General features: G+C 48.9%; 1 protein-coding gene across 1 annotated transcript; it reads left to right on the plus strand.

Annotated features, from left to right (window-relative positions):
* Positions 1 to 212: 212 nt before the first annotated feature.
* Positions 213 to 6,101, plus strand: LOC123067064 (agamous-like MADS-box protein AGL28). Its single transcript, XM_044490020.1, has 2 exons — positions 213 to 426; positions 5,157 to 6,101. Exons 1-2 carry the CDS (start codon positions 213 to 215, stop codon positions 5,981 to 5,983), a joined length of 1,041 nt encoding a protein of 346 aa, XP_044345955.1. The 3' UTR covers positions 5,984 to 6,101.
* Positions 6,102 to 13,233: the final 7,132 nt, after the last annotated feature.

The raw sequence follows: 13,233 nt of genomic DNA on the forward strand, positions 1-13,233 counted from the left end.
ATAATATGGTGTACGTAGTTATCCTTTGACGCGTGAGTTTAATGTATACAGCTCAGCGCATACCCAATCGTATCTCATTGCCTATCGCGAGTTTTAATGTACGTCGCCCAGCGAAGGGATTCCTCTCCGGACGCTTGTTATATAAACCCCCCGACCCCGAGACGTAGCCACACCCACAGCCACTCCTCGTCCTCCCACCGAGAAAGCGAGCAATGGCGGCGCCCAACCGGAGAGGCAGCAGCGGCCGGAAGAAGATCGTCATCCGCCGGATCGAGCAGGAGGATGCCCGGTTCGTCTGCTACTCCAAGCGCCGCCAGGGGTTCTTCAGCAAGGCCACGGATCTGGCGGTCCTGACAGGCGCCCACGTGGCCGCCCTCGCCTTCTCTCCCCGCGGCAGGGCCTTCTCCTTCGGCCACCCCTCCGTCTGTCAGAACCAGAGAGAGGGTAGGAGAGAAAGGTTTTGTGCAACGCTTGATTTCATTGATACAAAGATTACACGTATATGTAGTTACACAGCTCAACTGAACGAAACGAGAACCAGCCTTGGGAATAGGGCAGCACTAACCACTAACCCCACTCCTCTATACATGCAGTACACACGATCCTGTATACATGCAGTACACACGATCGCTAACACCCCACCGCAGTCGAGTCGTCGTCCGCTGGTAAGACACAGAGACTGGACCTGAAAGCTTGAAACGAGCTGGTTGGCAAACCTTTAGTCATGACGTCGGCTAGTTGTTGAGTAGTTGGTACATGAACAACACGAAGCTCGCCGAGAGCCACCTTTTCGCGGACAAAGTGGATGTCCAACTCAATGTGCTTAGTCCGCCCATGATGAACAGGGTTGGTAGACATATACACAGCTGAGATATTGTCACAGAACACAACAGTGGCCTTGGAGAGAGAGCAGCCCAGTTCGCCGAGAAGTTGCCGCAGCCAAACACAATCAGCCACCGCGTTGGCAACGGCGCGGTATTCCGCTTCCGCGCTGGAACGCGACACGGTGGCTTGTCGCTTCGACGACCAACTGACCAAGGCGCCGCCGAGGTAGACGCAATAGCCAGACGTAGAACGGCGCGTGTCCGGGCAGCCGGCCCAGTCCGCATCGGAGTACGCCACAATGTCAGTCGAGGGAGACGCGGGTAGAAGAAGACCCGAGGTAGCTGTCCCGCGAACGTAGCGAAGGATCCGCTTGAGGATGGCGAGGTGGCAATCCCGTGGATTATGCATGTGTAAACAGGCTTGCTGGACGGCGTAGGCCAAATCCGGCCGTGTCATCGTGAGATACTGAAGGCCACCAGCAAGGCTCCGGTACTCGGATGGGTCGGAAACTGGACTGCCGGAGGCCGCAGCAAGCTTGGGCTGGGTGTCCACTGGAGTTGAAGCTGGCCGACAGTGAGTCATGCCGGCGCGCTGAAGGAGTTCTTCGGCATAGTTGGACTGACTGAGGAAAAATCCACGCGGCGTGCGACGAACCTGAATGCCAAGGAAGAAATGAAGAGGCCCCATATCCTTCATAGCAAATTCGTGTTGTAGCTTGGAGACGATGTCGCGTAGAAGATCCGAAGAAGGGGCCGCCAGCACAATATCATCCACGTACAACAGGAGATATGCAATGCTGCTACCCCGCCGTAGGATGAAGAGGGAGGCGTCGGAGCGGGACGCGGCGAAGCCGATCGTGGTGGCGAAGCCGGCGAACCACTGGAACCATGCTCTTGGGGCCTGCTTGAGCCCATATAAGGACTTCGAGAGGCGACAAACATGATCGCGGCGTGCCGAGTCGACGAAGCCAGCAGGCTGGTAGCAATGGACCTGTTCAGCGAGGATGCCGTGGAGGAAGGCATTTTTCACGTCGAGCTGGTGCACCGGCCAGCCCCGCGAACAAGCCAGAGTGAGAACTGTGCGGATCGTCGCCGGCTTGACGACCGGGGAGAAAGTTTCGCCGAAGTCGATCCCAGGCCGTTGAGCAAACCCGCGGACAACCCATCTCGCCTTGTAATGCTCCAGGGACCCATCCGAGTTCATCTTGTGCCGAAACACCCATTTGCCGGTCACAACAGTTGTGTTGGGAGGGCGAGGGACGAGCGTCCAAGTGGCGTTGGAGATGAGGGCGTCGAACTCGGACTGCATAGCGGCGCGCCAGTTGGGATCACGGAGGGCGTCGCGTACAGAGGAGGGCAGGGGGGAGATGGGTGTGGCGGCGAGGAGGGAGTCGGCGTAGCGAGGGTTAGGTTGGAAGATGCCGTGACGAGCTCGCGTGATCATCGGATGACGGGGAGGGGCGACAGGCAAGGAAGACGAGCCGGCGGCTGGGCCGGTGTGTGGGGAAGGAGGCCCAGGGATCGGTTGATCCGAGCCGTGAGGTGTAGTGGGCTGGCCCAAAGCGGGCGAGTCGGGAGGCGGGGTGGGCGCACCCGCGAAGGGAGGGGGAGACGTGGCGTGCGGCGATACGGGAGAAGGGCATGTAGGCCATGCAGGGGGAGGGTCGTGATCGACGTGATCCGAGGCTGGGGGATCGGAGATTAGATCCAGCTGGTCGTCAGGGGAATTAGGTAGAGTTTTGAACGGAAAAACAGACTCTACAAACGTCACATGACGGGAAAAAAGGATGCGCCTGGTGGTTGGATCGTAACAACGATACCCCTTTCGCTCGTCGGGATAACCCAAGAAAACGCATGCCACGGAGCGAGCTGCCAGCTTATGTGGCGAGATAGCTATGATATTGGGGTAACATAAACACCCGAACACATGGAGATGACGGAAGTCTGGGACGTGGCCGTGAAGGAGCTCGTACGGGGTGGTGAGGAGCCGAGGTTTGCACGGGCGCCGGTTAAGGAGGTATGTAGATGTGGAGAGGGCTTCGGCCCACCAGCGTGGTGGCATGGAGGCATGGAGAAGAAGGGTGCGGACTCCGTCATTAAGTGTACGAAGAATGCGCTCGGCCTTGCCATTTTGTTGGGACGTGTAGGGGCAAGAGAGACGAAAGCGGGTGCCATGTGACTCGAGAAGAGAGCGATTCGCAATGTTGTCGAACTCACGTCCATTATCCGTTTGGAAAGCTAGGATGGGGCGGGAGAATTGGGTGCGGACGTAGGCATAGAAGAGAGTGAGAAGGCGGTGAACTTCAGATTTCCGACGAATGGGAAAAGTCCAGGCATAATGTGTGAAATCATCAAGGATCACTAAATAATATAAATAGCCGGATACATTTGGTACAGGACTTGTCCAGAGATCACAATGACAGAGCTCAAAGGGAAATGAAGTTTTAGTAGTGGAAGAAGAGAAAGGTAGCCTAGTGTGTTTGCCCGTCCGACAAGCAGCGCAGTGCGTCGAAGGGCTTTTATTGAAACTAAACTTGTAGTAGGAGGATGCCTTGGCGAGGGTGGCGACGCCCGGATGACCAAGCCGCTGGTGCCACAAATCGGCGGCGACGGTGGCGGTGAGGCAGTGATGAGGGCGGACGAACGGGTAAAGGTCGCCGGAGGAATCACATCGGAGAAGAACCGTCCTGGTGGACAAATCCTTGATAGAAAAGCCATACGGGTCAAATTCAACAGAGACAGAATTATCACGAGTGAATGCACGTACGGAAACTAGATTCTTAATTAAGGAAGGAGAAATCAGAATGTCAAGAAGGGAAAGTGAACGAGAATTTGTGGGAAGGGAAGCAGAACCCACGGCGGTGATTGGTAAGGCAGAGCCATCACCAACAATGATCGTGGAGGGAGTGGAGGGATGGGGAGGCGAAGAGAGTATACCGGATCCTAAGCCCATGTGCGAGGACGCGCCGCTGTCGAGAATCCATTCGCCCCCGGGCGCGGACGGAGGCTGCACCGAGAGCTGGTTGAGGGCCGCGATCAACGCAGCCTGATCCCACTGGGGCGCGGACGGCGCGGGAGCGGAGTACGATGCCTGGAGGGCGTGAGGCAGGGCCGGCGCGGGCGGCCGGGCGCCAAGGAGCCCCGGGGCGGACCAGGCCTGAAAGGTGCCGGCCACGGCCGGAGCGGTGGCGCCGGTGCGCGGTAGCCGGCATGGGAGCCACCAGGTGCCCCGCCATGGTGAGGAGCCCCGCCGGTGGACGAACCAGCGCCATTAGGCGCGTTCTTCTTGCGCTTCTTCCGGCTGCTGTTGCCGGAGGGGCCGGGAGCAGGAGACCCGGCGCCGAGGAGAGCCACGGGAAAGTGAGGGGCCGGAGCCGTCGGTGGTGGTGGCGGGCGCGAGGCATGGAAAGCCTGCGCCTGGGCGATGAGGGCGTTGCGGGCGGCGGAACGCGCCTGGCGAGCGAGACGCTGCTCTTCGAGTAGGAGGAAGGAGCGAAGCTTGACGAAGAAGGGAGGGCGCCCGCGAGTCATGTGCGGGATCGTGTGCTGGAGGCGCTCATCGAGGCCGCGCAGAACGTTGTCGACGAGATCGCGTTCCTTCACATGGCGGCCGAGGTCGCCGAGCTGATCGGCCATCTGCTTCAGCTTGGACGTGTATTCGACCACAGCGAGGTCGCCTTGCATGAAACTGTGAAACTCATCGCGAAGGTAGGTGGCGCGGGCGTGGCGGTTGCTGCGGAAGAGCGACCGGAGGGAGCGCCAGAGGGAACGCGCCGTGTCGTTGCGCTCCTCGATGATCTCCAGAGTCGAGGGCGTCACGGTGGCGTTGTACCAGGAGACGACGGCGAAGTCATTGAGATGCCAGTCGGAGGAGACCTGCGCCCGCGAGCCGTCGACGTGGTCGAGCAGGCCGAACTTGGCGAGCGCGCCGAGGAATTGGCGGCGCCACAGCCCGTAATTCTCCTTCTCGTAGTCGAGAACGACCAGGACATGATCACGGATGCGAAGCGACTGGATGGTTTGGGTGGGAATGGTTTGGGTTGCAACGGGCAGACCAAAGTCCTCGTCGGAGTCGGAACCGGCCGAGGAGGAGTGGGAGGAGGAGCTCATGGTCGCCGGGAGGTTGGGAGGGCAGCGGAAGCTATGGATCTTAGGCTGATACAATGTCAGAACCAGAGCGAGGGTAGGAGAGAAAGGTTTTGTGCAACGCTTGATTTCATTGATACAAAGATTACACGTATATGTAGTTACACAGCTCAACTGAACCAAACGAGAACCAGCCGTGGGAATAGGGCAGCACTAACCACTAACCCCACTCCTCTATACATGCAGTACACACGATCGCTAACACCGTCGACTCCGTCGTGGAACGCTTCCTGGCGGGGGAGGCTGCGGGGGCTGGCGCGAGGGAGGAGGGCGCTGCCGACGACCGCTTGCTGGCCGGGGAGGGTGCTGCCGGCGAAGACGAGAAGCTCGAGAAGCTGCAGCAGGAGTTCGACGAGCTGCGCACGGAGCTGGCCGAGTTGAAGAAGCGGACCAAGCGCACGGACAAGGCCATGGCGAAAGAGCGCTCTGCGGGGGACCAGATAGCGGCTTGGTTCGACACCAAGGCGCGCGACATGGGAGACGAGGACATGGCGGCCTTCTTCGCCGCGCTGATGCAGATGAAGGACGCCGTCTCCGATCGCGCCAACCAGGTTCTTCTCGAGGCGATGCACGCCCACATGAGCCGCATGGCGGAGGTGGCCCCACCACCGCCGCCGCCCCAGATCTTCGGTGGTAACACCTTCGAGTTCGGTAGCAGCAGCGGCACCGCCAACGACGGGATGGAGTTCCAGTTTCTGGGGCCTCCACCACAGGAGCAGGGGTTCGAGGCCCGGATGGATATGCAGCAGATGGTGATGGCGCCGCTGCCTCCGTCTCACGTGGTCGCCGCCGGGATGGATGTGCAGGACATGCCTCCGCCGCCGGGGTTGGCCGCCGGGATGGATCTGGAGCAGATGCAGATGACGATGCCTAAGCCGCTGGGGTTCGACGCAGGGCTAGACAAGGAGATAGATCAATGGCTTGATGTGATGCTGCCGCGTCCGGAGTTCACTGCCGGGATGGAGACGGTGCAGCAGGGGCTCCATCAACCCAACGCCGGCTTCCCGTACTGAGATCCAAACCCAGTCAGAGCCCGAGTCCAGTGCATGCATATGGACACTAGTTTCGTATGCCTAGTTTACATATGCATCTTCTACTCAAGTCTTCGCGTTAATTTTTTGTTTTGTTTGAAATGAAGTCGTCGCGTCAATCTTTGGTACATGCTCTGCATCTACCCTGGATGTGGACGAAATTAAATATTTCGTCAATGTTTTTATTTGGTCATTTCCTTTCCTTATCATGCATTAATGGGTTGTAATCTGTATTGCACCGATATGAATGAAATACAAAGGTCGATCTGTGCTGGATACATCTTTTTATTAATTACTGTATATACTATTACTAAAATAAGGGACAAACGAGCCATCCCATGCATTCACATAATCTACAATTTTGACACCGTTTATAAGAATTTTTAATGGCTGAGATTTAAAAGATTCGAAAATTACGTCAGTATGCAATGATTACAAACTACGTACCATTAAATGTTTATAAACAAAAATGCAAGAACTGATGCATAAATCTAAATATCAAGAGGAATATATGTCACTAATTCTAAATAAAATATAATCAAAATCGATGTGCCTTAAAAATACACGATCTCTTGATTCTTATATAAAGGTTGAGATAATTTCAAAAAAATAATATTATAAAGGTTGAGATTAAAAGAGAAAAAAAGGTATTCATGACTTTAATCAGTGAGCAACGGTCACACACAAAAAGGGTCGCATACATAGGCATCGAGAAATTAGCCATTTGGGTATGCATCTATGAGGCACATATAGACAAGGAAAAGCGTACCGGTAAAAAAGGGAAATACTTTCTAATAGGCATATATGTTCTCCCTCGGTTGTTTCTACTCCATTTATTATATTTGTCCGAGGCCAAAAATTTGTAAAGCTTGAATATATTTATAGGGAAAATATCAAGATCTACGATACCAAATTAATATAATATGCGAAATTTATTCCACAATGGATCTAATGATGTCAATTTTGTATTTATTTTTTTCATGTAAAAGTTATTCAAACATTGAAGAGTTTGACTTGAGACAAGCTAATATTCAGAGTAAAAAGAAACAGAGGGAATACATAATTTTGCATGAGGTTTATAGAAACTCCGCAAGGCCAACAGTAATAGGAAGGCAACATTACCCAAGGAAAAAATGCTATAGAAAAAACATTCGCAAACTACAGAGCGAAACAGCCACAAAAATCAACAAAATTGTCAGAGGGACAGATGCAAAGATCGCCAACCAATCATAAACATAAAAGATCCAAGAAATTTGTCAATTTGTGATAATAATTATATATGCAGTTTTATCATGTCGATCGAGAATATGAGTTTTTTTATCTTTTGTAAAATACATCCTAGATAAATCTTTTATGATGTGGATAAATAAAATGATTCACTAATATATATAAAGTTTGAAATATTGATTTTTTTTCATAAATCTGATTGTGTTTTATCAAGCTACACATTCTGGCTACAATGTTTCTCCTATAATTTTTGTTGCATATTATTGACTAATAAGAAAAATTAAATAGGATAACATTCTCTAGACAAACTACTGTTAGAGAAAACAGTCACATGTGCACCACCAGAGAATAACAAGTTATGACGAGGGTGAGTGAGAGAACATTTCACAAATCTCGGCAACACTCAATGATAGTTACATTGATTTACATTGGAAAGCAAGATAGTGAATTGGAGTATTATGAGAAGACATCGAGCATATGGATCAGGTATGATATGGTATTTATAAAAATACGGTGAAATGAAAAAAGGAATCAAGTATATGAAATAAATATTTACATTTTCCCTAAAATTCCAAAAAATCTTTGTGGACAGAATCAAGGGATGAGAAGGACTGGAATAGCGAAAGATGAAGAATACTATGAGAGATAAATTTTTTTTTTGCATTATGGGAGACATACCACGATCCTTTTCGTCCTTCACCATCACACATCATTGTACTTGCCAGCAACTTCATATAAAAAGGAATTGAATTTGCGCCAGAATCTAACTTTGTTGTCTCGAGATGTAAATGGTGTTCATATTATCTATATCAAGATGAATGCAACACTACTAGGAAAAAGGCTACTAGCAGCGCGGGTAAAATGGGTACTAGTAGCGCGGGTACCCGCGCTACTAGTATCGCGCTACAGCTAATAGTCAGTAGTAGTGTGGGTTAAACCCTCGCTACTACTAACTTTGTTAGTAGTAGCGTGTGCCCCCCAAGCTACTGCTATTACGTACACGCGCTACTACTAATGAAATAGTAGTAGCGTGGGTAAACAACCAACGCTACTAGTATCCTATATACTAGTAGTGCTCAGTTTCCTCCCCACGCTACTACTAACAATTTTGGAATTAAAAAAAATAAAAATTAGATGCAGTATTCATGAATAGTAATACGTCCAATGCAAAACAAATGAATGTCATTGAACCATCTCAATATTTCATTTAACATGCCACAGAACCATCTCAAGATTCCATTTAACATCAGACACACACAACCATCATCGTAAGGTGGGTACCTTCCCTAGTGGTCTACCACCAACCTAAACAGACCAATTCTCTAGATGTATCTACCTATGCTCGGACTTCATACGTCGGTGGACTCGAATCCTCCCTCTCCCCCGGATGATGGCGTCAAGTTCCTCCACCTCGGCGACCTCCGGCATCGAAATCACCTGGACGATCATCTATGCGACGTGGCAACCAGGCTTCACGGTGAAGTCCGTCTCCGAGTGGTTGAAGAGCATAGCGCCACCGGGCCGTGCTAGTCAGCGTCGATCACCTCTACGCCCACGTCGGGAAAGTGAAAACTTGTTAGTACGCAAATTGCAACAGTTCAACCAAATATAGTACTAGCAAACATGCACGAATAGGGAAAAGACATTTTCTCGTTCACCTAGTTAGGTATCAACTATTTAAATAAAAAAATCAGCAACTTCTTCCTTAAATAAAAGCGGTGCTTGGTAACTGCACTTGAAAAGCTTGATAGCATATGAGATTAAGATATATAAATTTATGTGGTCACGTCCTTGCATGTTGGAAACAATCATTGGTTAAGATTACACTCTTTTGTAGAGGAAAGAACTTTGGGACAATCAACAACCTTTTACTTGATATCCGCTAGCTACTTTGGATTCAATAAGAAAAGGAACATTTATTTGAACTGAAAAGAACAAGCAGGCAAGCATGCTATCAATCTTTTGGCTAGAATTTCACAAAATGCACCTGTCAAGTGTACTCTAACAATCGACGTGTCCCATCTCCTCATGATTAAGGACTTTAGCTGAGCCGACAACATGGAGCAAGATGTAGTCGTTTCCGAGCATGAACCCTTGGCTGTCATCAATGAACCTGCAACATCCATCATGTCCATTGTAAAATATCTTAGTTTCAGATAAGAAAAGAACTGAACTCTGAACATAGGATGTTATCTAAATCCTTACTTTATGGAGTCAAGATTTCAGCAGCAAAAAAAGGAAATATATTTCACTGATTTTGGTGTTGCAACAACGTATATACTTTATCACATTATAAGTCCTCATACCATCAACTATGACAAAATCTGAGAGTATATGTCTGGTTACATTCACCAAAGTCCAAATATAAAATTCTGTCCAACATAGTACAGCCCACTTTGATAATTTCATAGGATTTAATATACCGAACGAAACCTGACAAGTGATATGTGTTTAAGTATCTACAGAACAGCCTCTAAAATTTTCCTGTTGTAACTTTATTTTAATACCACCTCTAACAAGGCCTAATCTCCCATATCAAAATACTGTACCCAGGAACATATATTTCGGGACAGCAAACTAAACTGATAGCTGCTCTCAAACCGTACATCCAAATGACACAAATAAATGCTCTAAAGAAACCTTGAAACTTTATCTAAAACATACGTAAAGGGGCCAACTCAAAATTCTGAGCCTAGCTAACTCATTTTTCAGATATAATCTTGCTGTCAAGATTTTCTCTAAAAGGCAACCACATCTCGCAATATTGCTCATGAATGGGCTATCATCCCTAACTAATTTGGTTAAACAAAGGATCTAGCATACAATAGGTCTGCTATGCACCTTACATGGATGTTACAAAAACACCCAAAATCCAAGTTCAGTACATGAAACACTCACTAGGTAGTAGGTACTAGTTTGAGCTCACGTAACAAGCCAAGGGTTGAGTTTAGCTCCTATTGACTTAGCTTCTCACTTCTCTCATGTATAAGTAAAAGGCTAGTGAATTAAAAATACAACTAGCTGCAGATTATTAACCCAATACGAATCATGAATTTCGAGGGAAGCTAACTGTACAACCAGTATTGGACTGAATCATGTATTTCGACTGCATATAAAGACATAATCCCTCTTTGTGTACTGAAAACGCTGAAACTGATGCACATGCGTCACTAGTCAGACAAAATTCAGCATGGGTTCCGCACCCCCACAGCTAGCTGATCCGTGTCCGGGAACGGCACACACGGGTTCCGCGTGAGGCAGGACAGAAGAACAAGAAGAAACCTTGGGGTTGGCGGACAGGGCGATGGAGGAGGAGACGAGCTGGGCGCGGGCGCGGCTTGCCGCCGGCCGCGCGGAAGCAGTCGAACAGGCACCCCATTCAAGGACGGTGGCACGCACATCTATCTCACAAGGCTCTACTTGATAAACAAAAGCATATAATACTTGATGCTATCAATCTTAGCACAAGAAGAAAAATTAAGTAATTAACACAGCCTCTCCGATAGAATGGATGGATGCATCATGCACAATCATTGCTTATAAGTGGACTGAGCTTTGTTTGCTATTCTGAGTTAGTGGTGTTGGTGCACCGTCGGCACCACCGTGGATGTTCCCGTGGTGACCCTCGACGCTGACGCTGATGATGGCGGAGTGTTCCAGCCCACGCGCAGCCGGTAGCTTTGCTCCTGGTAGTTCAACTGCCCCCGCTTTTGGTAAGCCAGCTATGAGCATGGCCTTTCAAGTTTATGTATGCGGTTGTCCAAGTATGCAACGAATAGGGAGCTTGGTACATACATGCGTGTTTGCAACTGTGAACACTTGCTAATTTATGTTTTATGTAAGCAATAGCCAAACATGTTTGCAGTATTCTCAATACTCTAGAAAACTTCTGTATGTCAAAACTGTAGTTTTCAAATACTTTGGGTTATCCAAGACTTTGCCATCAAACAGGGCCTAAAACTGTAGATCACTTGAATGCAGCAACACAATACTTCAATCCTATAAATTTGGAGAGCATGTCATACCCATATATTCATTCCTAAACTCTAGAATCAAACTGAGCTAATTAATCTAATCAACCCTAATTAAACAGCAGCCGATCAAGGTGATTAACCTCAAACTGCAACAACTCCCTAACTTGCCATGTATCATGGGTTGGTGGATAGATCTGAAACAGAGAGATGGGGGGCAAAGGTAGGCGGTGGGGCCTGAGAACAAGTCACCGGAGAAGGAGGGAGGCTCTGGGCCTCTGCGTCGTGGGGAGAAGGAGCTCCATCTCCATGGCAGCGTCCCGTCCTACGGAGGTGCGCGACTCCAGCCGTCGTCACCGTCCGCGCCATGGCGACCTGCAGAAAAAGGAAGAAAATATGAGGTGAGGAGGAGAGGGTGGGCGAAGAATGAGGGCAGAGAGCTAAGTTTTGGGGTCGCGGGAGAGAGAGGGGGTGTCACGGGCGAGAGAGAGGGATTTTTTTTGAGGGAGAGAGTGGGATTTTCTATGAGCGGTGCGAGGTAGAGGGATGGGTGCCCGTGGTAGTGGTATCGCGGCTCAGCAAATTCGCCCTACTACTAATTACGGTCAACCGGCGGGTTTCGTCGACCGACAGTAGTAGCGAGGGTTGTACCTCAAGCGCTACTGCTATTTTATTAGTAGTAGCGCGTGTTGTACAATTCGCGCTACTACTATGGCTTGTCTGTGGGGTACGATTGAGAATATTTACTAGTAGCGTGTTTTATTGGGTCACGCGCTACTAATAATATTTACTAGTAGCGCGGGTCAATATAGCGCGCTATTAGTAACTAGTTGTAGCGCGGGTCAATATAGCGCGCTACTAGTAAGCGACTGTGTATAAGCTTTTCCCTAGTAGTGCAACAACGACTAATATATATCAAATATAGCTGCGCAAATACGCTGGTCACACTGCCAGATATAGATATTATACAAATATCTATGAAAAATCCTTCATGTTTTTCTGTGAATCAGAATCTTTCCTTTCTTAGGGGAATTATAGTCTTACCTGTTAATTCGTTCTTATTCACACAAATATCGTCCTTTGGACCATACAAATTTTAGGTCCAACATCACATCCGACAACACAAGAACGTTATTGCCTAAGAAACAGCCAGTAAACCATGTCAATGGAACGTCAGATATTTAACGCCCCTGTCTCGCTAAGTTAGGTATATGTATCCTTTCGATCGCCCATCCTTACGCAATCAGTTGTTTAGTGACCTCATATCATTGAATTAACAATCCTCTCCTGTCGTGGTGCACAGAAATTTTTTCTCTCACAAACTAGTTTTCTTGTCTGCTCTTGGAATGTACTACGTGGCCAAGGCCAACCTCCTAAGTATGCTAATGACCTCTTCAAATTAATCTCTAAAAATCCTCACGCTACGTTCATCCAAGAAACAAAATTTACCTTGTTAGAAGCTACAAAAGTCATTTCTACCAGCTGGACTAGATCTCACCGAGATCAGGATATGGCGCAAGATCAACCATAGCATAGAGAAGAAATTGATAGTTCGATCCTGCGATTTTTTCTCGCATCACTCTCTGCAGGCGATTCAAGGGCGAATAGGATTTTATCATTGTGGCACGCTCCTCCAACCCTGTTCTTTTTGTCGGCTAGAGGGCATCCACCAGAAGAACCTATGTGGCTACCGGTGTGGGTGGCACCGAGGACTCAATTGCCCCTGGTTGGGTGGATGGTCTGTGCACGCCGAGGCGGTGGCCTCATGTTGGGTGGGGGTGGGGGTGGGGGTGGGGTACTCTCACGTTTTCATATTTTAGTCTCACCTTAGTGGAAAAAAGGTGAAATATTCCCATGTTTGACTTAATGACTCAATTGATTATGATATACAATAGGATAAGCATGAGCAACTTTTCAACTTTTTAATGTTTGATTCAGATGCATATATTAATAGCAGAAGACTAGCTACATAAAAGAAAGGGCCATGGCCAGGAATAAATAATCACATATATATGCACATTCAATCAATCAAAG

The sequence above is a fragment of the Triticum aestivum genome, chromosome 3B (genome assembly GCF_018294505.1).
Source record: "Triticum aestivum cultivar Chinese Spring chromosome 3B, IWGSC CS RefSeq v2.1, whole genome shotgun sequence".
Lineage (NCBI taxonomy): Eukaryota > Viridiplantae > Streptophyta > Magnoliopsida > Poales > Poaceae > Triticum > Triticum aestivum.

Bases quoted from the DNA above. Each gene is read 5' to 3' on its own strand.
- LOC123067064 (XM_044490020.1), top strand. From the start codon at position 213: ATGGCGGCGCCCAACCGGAGAGGCAGCAGCGGCCGGAAGAAGATCGTC. The intron at 427-5,156 runs GTCAGAACCAGA...CTATACATGCAG, and splicing joins CTTCGGCCACCCCTCCGTCT to TACACACGATCGCTAACACC.